The sequence below is a fragment of the Tympanuchus pallidicinctus genome, unplaced genomic scaffold, assembly GCF_026119805.1.
Source record: "Tympanuchus pallidicinctus isolate F22 unplaced genomic scaffold, pur_lepc_1.0 scaffold3, whole genome shotgun sequence".
Classification (NCBI taxonomy): domain Eukaryota; kingdom Metazoa; phylum Chordata; class Aves; order Galliformes; family Phasianidae; genus Tympanuchus; species Tympanuchus pallidicinctus.
Genome location: NW_026294747.1, coordinates 9,920,297 through 9,930,054, shown reverse-complemented (window position 1 = coordinate 9,930,054; position 9,758 = coordinate 9,920,297). Strand labels below are relative to the sequence as shown.

General features: G+C 33.1%; 1 protein-coding gene across 2 annotated transcripts in view; it reads right to left on the bottom strand.

Annotated features, from left to right (window-relative positions):
• Positions 1-1,066: 1,066 nt before the first annotated feature.
• The window catches only part of PDE3B (phosphodiesterase 3B), a 74,876-nt gene continuing 66,184 nt past the window's right edge, over positions 1,067-9,758 (bottom strand). For both annotated transcript variants that reach the window (XM_052696273.1, XM_052696272.1), the window contains 7 exons: positions 7,937-8,048; positions 6,073-6,186; positions 5,184-5,383; positions 3,809-4,012; positions 3,262-3,423; positions 2,548-2,791; positions 1,067-2,283 (listed from right to left, as the gene is read on the bottom strand). In XM_052696273.1, coding sequence (XP_052552233.1) covers positions 2,063-2,283; positions 2,548-2,791; positions 3,262-3,423; positions 3,809-4,012; positions 5,184-5,383; positions 6,073-6,186; positions 7,937-8,048 — 1,257 coding nt within the window. In that variant the 3' untranslated portion in view covers positions 1,067-2,062. The remainder of the gene's footprint in view (positions 2,284-2,547; positions 2,792-3,261; positions 3,424-3,808; positions 4,013-5,183; positions 5,384-6,072; positions 6,187-7,936; positions 8,049-9,758) is intronic.

Here is a 9,758-nt window from a genome sequence, read left to right as displayed (position 1 = left end):
GTGTGCTTCTCTGCGCTCCTTAGCATACCCTGGCAAATGTGGAATAGAAGTGTGATCACAGATCGAAATTAGTTGTAACTTCCCAGTAATCTGTCACCACAACGAGCGTGACCTGCTTCATAAGGATATGTGTTGCTGACAAGAGCTCAAACAACATTCAAATAACTCTCCATCAATATTTTTGAAAGATTACAGCACTTCAGTTGAAGTTACCTCCACTTCTGCAAACATGCCTTGAAGCAACCTTTGATGATATTAGCTCCTAGGAAAACAGTAAGCCACATATTACGTATGTATAAACAACAGACATTCTAAGATGCTTTTGAACACATTCACAACTAAGTGAATAAAATAAATAAGTAAAAGGAATAAAAAATAAGAATATAAAATAAGAAAAATTAAGATAAAAAAACTGATAGTAATAATGGCAGCAAAGGGGAATTTGGCACTGATAAGGTAAAACAAAAAGCACACCTCAGTAGTCTTTGAAAGTGAATCCACAAACAGCTGATTAGTGTGTGTGGGGGGGGGGGATAAAAGTCCTTTCTCTGGCCAAATGCAGAATAGATATATTAGATTGTGCGAAACAGCACAAAATAATTTAGACAAGATTATCTTAGAAATGTTACATCTTTTTCAAGCTAACTGATGTAAATGTAAACAAAAATATGCTAACATACATTAGCAATGTGCATTTTTTTAGTGCCATTCATCTGCACAGCATATAAATGCTCAGTATTAAAAAGTGCACTTTAAAGCTAGCTTTCTTCGTGGCTTGCATAAGGCGATTATTTACTTGCAGTTTAATTAATGTTTATTATTTTTGCCACTAGCACTACACAATTGCAGTGTTCCTAAAATACATATTTGTGTGGATCGTGGATTAAGTTTCTTATTTTAAAATTATATGATCTAAAATTACTATATTACAGTGATGTTTATCTTACTATGAGGCTTTACTCAAAGCTTCCACGTTCTGCTTTCCATATGTATATTTCTGGATGCAGATCAAGCTATGTTTGTGATGGAAGAAAGGATGTAAAGCACATTAACATACACTAGCCACTTTGAAACAGTAGTTTCTATCTTTTGTAAAAAAAAATCTTTAATTCTCCTAAAGTTTTACATACAAAGAATAAATGAAATAAGACCTTATTTCTTTACAATTTAATACCAGAAATTGGTGCAAGATAAAATCTATTGTGTTGATGACTTGTTTTTTTAAACAGGAACCTGAGTAAGGGCAGGAAATATAGCATTATAACTAGAAGAATAAAATCCCTTAATAATTTAAGTAGCTAAACAGATTTTTAATGTTTTACCACAAAACAGCAAGGCAACAGATGATAATGGCCTCATATTCAACGAATACCCACTGCAAACCTGAATATTTTCTGCAAAAAAACCCAAACCATCAGATTATGCACAAGAATAAAAAGCATCATAAATAGATGCATCTGATTTTTTTTTCTTTTTTTAAACCACAAGTATCAAAATTTAGCTTTTCCATCACAGTCCGTGAACAGTTGCTCTGAGATGACTACATTAAGCACATGATTGCACTAAAGTAGACACCCCACAACAGGCTTGCACTGCAACACGAATATAGTTTTCATATAGGCACAGAATTCTTCTTATTCATGTTCAAAAACAACATGAAAGACACAACTCAAGACAATATTAGAATTCATCAAACATATCCTTGTTAGCAAAAAGTTCTTGCCACTTTGGTAACTGAAGTCACTGAATGTATCTAAAAATCGTAGGTACCTCGAGGAAAATAAGAGTTCTGTATTCAGCAAGGCAGCATTGTATCAGGATATTTTATACCAACTAAGGCATAAGGAACTTTGCATCTGGGTATACAATACTTAATTTTAGAATAAAGTTTCGTATTCTGTGTGGTGAAAGTGCATAGGAGTGGGATTCCACTGGAACAGAAAGAATCCTCTCACAGTATTAAGGCCTTTCAACTTTAAGTGAAATGCATCAGGCTAAAGTCTGCACAGTGAAAAAAAAAATAGGACTTCCTATCATCGTACTGAACACAACTGGAGTTTACTCAGCATGTCTTTTCTTCTCCTAGTTGCCGCTCATCTTCTTCATCAGCTTCCTCAATAACCTGAATTTCATCTGCTTGAGGTAAAGATGAGATCTCTGTTAGCAGTTCAGCTCCTTCAGCTTTTTCTTCTTCTTCAATTGCTTTCTTCCATATTTTGTGATTTTCACTGAGATGGTGTATTAGCTGACAGAATATTCTTCTACCTTTTTTCCTTTGAGCTTCTGTAAAAATTAAAGCATTATATTTTAGCTCTTTGAGATTCGAAGAGATCACATTTAAAACACACATACAGAATAACGCCATGTTGAAAAGATGTAAAGTTGAGCAAAACCCACAAATGCTTACTCCCAGTATTTGAATAGCAACATGAATAATAAGGATAATCACAGTAGCTACAATATTTGAACAGTGTGATTTCAACCACCATTGTTATGCCTGAATCTAGTAAAAGAAAACCAGGTAGCAACTCAAGTATAAAATCTTACTTAAAATGAGATCATCTTCTATTTCTTCATCATCACTCTCCAACTGAGCTCCATCATCTTCATTACTTTCTGCATCCTCCTCTTCATCTACCCACCGCCCTGGAAGCAGCCCTGCTGCATTATAGGAATTACAAAGGGGGCCAACTATGTGAGTGATGAAAGATTCTTGCAGTTTTGCAAGTTGTGGAGAAGAACGATCCATGAAAGGACTTATAGGTAACCCAAGACTTGCCTCTTCGTCACCCTGAAAGAGAGATTACAAAAAAAACAGAACTTCTCAAAATATTAACTTTAAATTTTGATTTGAGAGATTAATTTCGAGGAGATAAGTAAACAAAGCTGATTGCATCTTTTTACCAAAGGCAATAGTAATATAAACTAAACTAATGAAAATGGAGTTAGAACAATCATGAAGATATTTTAAGATTTGCAGATCTCATAATCCTCCCTTCAACTTGCTCTCGATATCTCAAAAATTGTTGACATTTGTAGGGAGCTCATCTTCAAGCTTCCAACAGAACTAACTGGAAGTGAAAGATTACATTAGTATGCTTCATATAAAAATAACTTGTCAGTATTCAGAAAAAGAAGATGGAAATATTTTGTCTAACTTTATCCTGACAAGGAATAATGTTCGTATTAGTTATACATTTAGTAGCATAAACAATTGATCATCTGCCTCTAATTAAAAATATGTATACTTCCAACACCTACCTGTTCATAAAACTCATTAACAATGCCTTCTGTCCATTTCAGATGCAGCTCTCTAACTTTTGCTGGGCCATTGATATCTGCCAGTTTGATGCATATTTGACAGACAAGCAGGCGATCATTTTCATTGCTCCATTCTATACCATGACTGTCGATATCATTGGCCTGGGTTGAGCATATACATTTTGAAAAATGAAGTTAAAACTATTCATCAGTATTATATTTTTAGGCTCTGCACCAAGACACTTGAATTATTTTTTCTATAGACTTTTTTTTTTTTTTTTTTTTTAATCTTAATACAGTCAAAAAAGTCATTTTTCATCTCTGAAGTAAGACTCAGCTCTACTACAGGTCTGCAAGGCCTACCAGGCAATATACAAACCAACATAAAATTGTTCTTTACGAAGAAAATAGCAGATTTGCATTTTTCTAAACAACTCAATAAGATGAAATTTTAAATACAATTGTTTAATATCAACAAATATTCAATAGCAACACAAACATCAGCATACTGCAACCAGCCCAGTGCAGGCAGTAAAATGTAACTAACCTTGGAATTAAATTCTGCAAGGAAATCAAAATGCTTCTTGAGATCTGTGGCAAGGATTGCTTCAATTACTAAGAAACGAAAACGCTTAAACTCTACGTGATCAAGATTTGATAAAAAGTTGTATTCTGGTCGTGATAAGAAAAGATTCCAGGCAGAAGCAGCATGGTGATTTTCTAAGACTGATCTGTCATTGTAAAGAACAGCCTACAAAGGAAGAGAATCATAAATATCAGATTTGAAAGTTAGAACTTAATATTCTGAAGCTTAAGGATCAGTCACTAACAAGATGTTTTGCTTTGTTTTGTTTTGTTTTGTTTGTTTGTTTGTTTTTTCCTTAATTAAACTACCCAGTGATGTTTTACCTTCTAGTTTTGAGGGTTATAGAGGAAAAAATGGCAGATGAGAGGAAAAAAAGCCAAGTAGTAAAAGCTTCTATTTCTTCAAGTTCTCCAAAGGTCTTTCAAATCTCCATTCATGTTTACACATGATACACATCTCTTAAAACAGAGATGGAACTTCTGGTAATATGTATGGGGCATACACCAACAAAAACAAAACCAAAACACTCACAAACTGAATTGGATTCTGATTTACTATTATTGTCATTGTATGTTTCTTGTCTCAAACTTCAGAGATGCAAACCACCATGATCAGTAATTAGTATTTTTCTTCCTCAATCACTACTACCCTATGCAGTTTAGATATCTTATATTCAGTGATTTTCCTTCTCCCATCCCCAGTTATTTACTCCTTTCATTTTGCTCTGCTCTATGTCACCTTTTTCATCTTTCGCTTTTAGACCTTAAGAGAATTTCCTTTCTTTCCCTTTTCTAATAAAGCTGATTACAGCAGATGAAAGCAAGCATATCTTGCTAATTTTGTCTTAGTTTATTCATCCACTCTTAAAAATAATGACTGTTTCCCATAACAGATAAATACTAAGTTCAGATTTTAGGCAACGCAATTCAGTGAACTACAAGAACAATTCATGTTTTTAAGGTAATTGCAGAAATCCCTATGATAGCGATAGACTTTTCATAGACTTGCAAAATGAAATATATCCATTAATTTAAGTGCTCAGACAGTCCTATAGCCAGCTCTGTTTGAAATTATCTTTCACTACAATCTACATAGATTTAAGTTACTTATAGATTTTTTAAACTGAGAACGTTTTTCATGTATGTACAATCTATATACACAAAATACATGAGAATTTATCAGGAAAAACAGTTACACAAGTAAATTCAAATTCATTTCTCAAAGCCTTAAATTGGACAAATGATTCCTACACAGGCAATATAGGAATAAAGAAGAAAATAATTTTTACTATTCTCCTTGCAGATAGAAATAGTTTCCTGATTAAAAATTTTTTTACCTGTGGTGCATTTGTAGCTACTAAAAAAGCATTTGTACGACCGGGATGATCATAATCATGCATGGCAGCTGCCACATATAAAGCCATCAGTTCCAAGGCAGGAATGTTTGATGCCAGGCACCCGTAACTGTCATCAGTAACAGAACAGCTTTTTGAAGAAATATAGCTGACTTGATCAGGAACACCACCACCAGCTTCATCTAAGAAAAAATCATATTACTGTTTTTGCATAAACCAGCAATTTTGAAGCACATTTGGAAAGGCCAGTAAGAAGTAAATTCATCATGACCGTACGTGTTGTCCAACAAGGCAGCCAAAATCTTACAAATTCATGGAAAGCTCTCACTATTTCAAGACATTACACAAGGGCAACATGTTTTTGCAGGACATCCTGAAGTTTTTTAAGTGTCCCAAAACTGGAAAGTTGTAGAGCTTCTGCATTCAAACCAATTATTTACTTAGCACCAGACAGGTGCATTAACATACTTTTACTCAGGCAAGTTTACCCATTACAAGATAACTATCACTCACACAAGTTAGAGAGATTTTGGGAAGAGCTGTTATCTGTCATAATCAGGAAAAAAAAGACAATTTTAAAAATTAATCTAATGTACTTCAAGTGCTAAAAAAGAGCTGACTTTCATTTAGCACAGAAAACTTGAGTGAAACTGTTTTGTTGTCTAACAAGCCAATTCTTCTAATAACTGTTCTAAAATCAATTGCATTTTACTTCTGAATAGTATGTACTAGTACTGTCATATCACTACTGCCTTATATGAAAACATAAAAAATACTTGAGTGATAAGGATAATTAGTGGTTTTGTTCAATGTACTGTGATTTCATTAAGACATTTTTACAGCAAAAGAATAGAAGTATATGGATACATACCCATATCAGTTTCCAGTACATGCTCATTATGAATTTGCTGAAATCCAGGAATGGGCCTTGTGGTCAGATACCAAACTGCATGAAGAACATCTGTGGCATGTATACGATTGTGATCTGAAAATTAAAAAATAAATAAATTAGATACGTGAGTTACTCTACACCCTTTACTGAAGTTTTTGCATTTAAATTGTTTTAAAACAGATCCACATTAAAAAACATTTTTTTTCTTCCATAGAAGAAAAAGAAAAGAACCAACAAAAAATTATTCGTAATGTTTTTCAATTTTTACTCAGACATAATACTTTATCTTTGCCTTTCAGTTTTCATGACTCTTTATTCAATGCCATTTTCTCATTCTTTCTTTTTCTCAACCTGAGTTGTAAAGTCACTGTAAAGAGTTTTCACAAACACACACAAAAAATCAGCTAACACTTAGCGTGTATTTAAACTTCGCATAAGACATAATGTCTGTACATCTTATAAAAGAAGAAAGTTAAGTTTAAAATGCAGTAAGACATGAAAATACCAAAACAATTATCTATGTTTAACTTACATTAAAACTCAGAGAAACAAGACCAGAAAAAGAAATCACATATAGAAAAAGCAGAACTAACTCAACTGAGCAGACTTGTTGACATGATACATGACAAGAATTTTATTCATATAAAAACAGCACTCTAGTATATTTTATTAGACACGTAATTAACTTTTTTAAAGTGTTCTACTTTTGAAGAAAGACCCAGGAGAAAAGCAATATAGAAAATTAAGTAAAAGGACTCATCAATCAAATTACTAAGAATCCAAGACAGAACTGAACTTTTCTATCTAATATCTAAATAACTATAACTGTTTCTGACATATCATCTAATTGTTTTTGTTAAAATTAGAATCTAATACACGCAGCAGAAAGGATCCAAAGAGGATCACTGACTGACTAGAAAATGAAACATACTATTAAAAGATGCACTATATGAAAATCTGATAGCATTTATTCTGCCACTTTTGGATCTGTCTTCTCCAGTGAAGATCTGGAAGAAATAAATGGTAGGCATAGAGAACAAGGATTTACTAAGGAAAATTAGAACTCTGTACACAAAAAGGGATTTGACAGACCTTCAAAACAGAAGAAAATTCACTAAACATGAGGGGACAACCACCTATCTCCCGCAAAGATAGCAGTGAAATACCTAACGGACCAAATTTAGTACAAAGGAAAACTCAAACATTAAGGCAAAGACTGCATTTTAACTTGTAGTAGATACTATCACTGAATGTTTTCAAGAAAAAAGTGAGATAAAAATCCAACAAGCCCTAAGCACACTTCATCCTTCCTGAAAGCCTGGAATGGATTAAGTTACCTGTCAGTCAGCAATGGCCACTAGACATTCATACCAATTTGACACCTACAGGCATCTGGGCCAGTAAAAACATCTGTGACATGATTTTACTTACTTATTTTAAAGTTGGCAACCCTAAACATATTCATGAATGATTACAGTATTTTTGATTACAGTATTGATTACAAGTGACATTTTGATTACAATTTACATTTACATATTGATTACAATTTACAATTACAAAATATTGATAACAATGATTACAGTATTTTTTACAGTAAGTCAGTATTTTTGATTGAACTACTCATCAAAATCTTTAAGACTCTATTCAGCCTATACATTACCAAGTCTAGTTTTGAAGGGCTTTTGTTTGTTGTGTTCTGGGGGGTTGGGTTTTTTTTTTTGCTAAATTCTGACGGATATATCATATAAAAATATACTGTATGCCTCAGTACTGAATATTAGTATACCTCAAGGAAATACATAAATATAAAAGAAAAAAGCACATACAACTGGATATTACTCACAGGGAATATCTCGGTAGCCATTTTCCAGTGCACAGAAGTAATTCATGAATTCTTTAACTGGGATTTTGAAAATCTCAAACAAACCAGTGTCTTCAAACAAGGTGTAAGTTACCTAAATATATATATGAAAATGAATTTTAGCCCGGAAAACATCAAAGTAGCTGAGCATATTTTGCTTTTTCTAGAAAAAAAAAAAAGTTCTAAAAATATTCCCATCTTTACAAATTTTGCTTGCTGATAAGGCTGAAAACTACTGATGCTTCATTTAAGTTTGCCAGAAAGCTAATGTCACAACATCAGTTAGATGCTTAATCATTTTTAATTCAGAAATTTAAAAAAGCATTTTTAGCATCCTGTTAAACACATATCATATGTTAAACACATATGATATGTGTTAAACACATATGATAAAAAACCTGCATTTTGCTACTGATTATACACACAACTGATTGTTTGAATAATATCCACCAAACTTTTCATAATACGTCAGAGAACTCATGTTTTATCTCATGACCTAAAGAGAAGAAATCTGTATTCTTACTTATCACTCAAAAATTGAGGTTACCTAACTATAGTAGCAGATCCATTAACATAAAAAGAAATAAAAGAAGCCATGTCACATTTTGTATTTATTTTTGAGACCTTGGAAAGCAAATCGTCACTCTTCTATTCAAAACTCAGGTATTTTTAAATAAACCTATCAAAAGCTAACAAAATGTCCTCAGAACATCCACACATGTATATACAGTACAAAAATATTGAAGTGTATGTGTAGAATTTGGCAACTGCAAAGATATAAAAGCACTTTAAGACTGCAAATATTGAGAAAGCTTTTCAAAGACACTACTTTTCATTTTTTGCCAGCTCCTACCCAGCCACTTGAGAATGAACAAGCTCTAAAATGTGGGAGGTTCTCAAAACAACATGAGAGCAAAATGAGGGGCGTCCCTCCTTTCAGCTGTCCTAAACATTTCCTTTTTTATACATACCCCATCTGTGAATCTTGCAACTAATAATGATCAAAATGCAACTTTTATTAGGATTTTAACCAAAATAAACATCATATGCTTATAGTATAACTAACAAAAGGACTGGGGAGGAGAAGAGATAAAACACATACACATAAAACCAGGAAGGACTGATACATAAATTCTGGTTAAATAGAAACCTGCACACTGAATTACTTATATGTTTGAGCTATCCTATAGGTTGCACACAAATGAAATGCCAGCTAGTATGGATCAAAGAACATTGGTATACAACTGCAGAAATACCACTCAAAAATGGATCGTGGCATTCTACACTGCATGTTAACAGCAGTCAATAACTGAGGTGAAGTCCCGTCAATTTTGATCAAGAAAAAAAAAACAAACAAGAAAAAATAAAACCAAAACTACTTGAAGACTTAAACTAATAGCCAGACTACTTGTGGACTGGGAAAGAAAAGATTGTGTCTAATGACAAAAATTAAATTGTCTCCATTGTTTTTTCCTGACTTCAGCATAGGTTCTGGTCTATTTTTCCATCTGCACCTGACTACTTCTAACCTGTTTCCTTCCAGGCGCTTATTCATAACACTACTTTGAACCAAGAGCAACACGCATTCTAATTCAGGATAGAATACTTAGAAAATTAAGATACCAGCAAGTAGAAAGCATTTAATCTTTGGATCAGATCCAAATCCAGCTCATACTATAATCCCACAGTTCCTAAATCCAGTATTAAGATAGAGACAGACATTTACAGGTGATACTGATGAATGAGAAAGTCTGGGGAAGAGCAAACAGGTTCATTCTTTTGCACTCGCCATTAGATTGGTCCC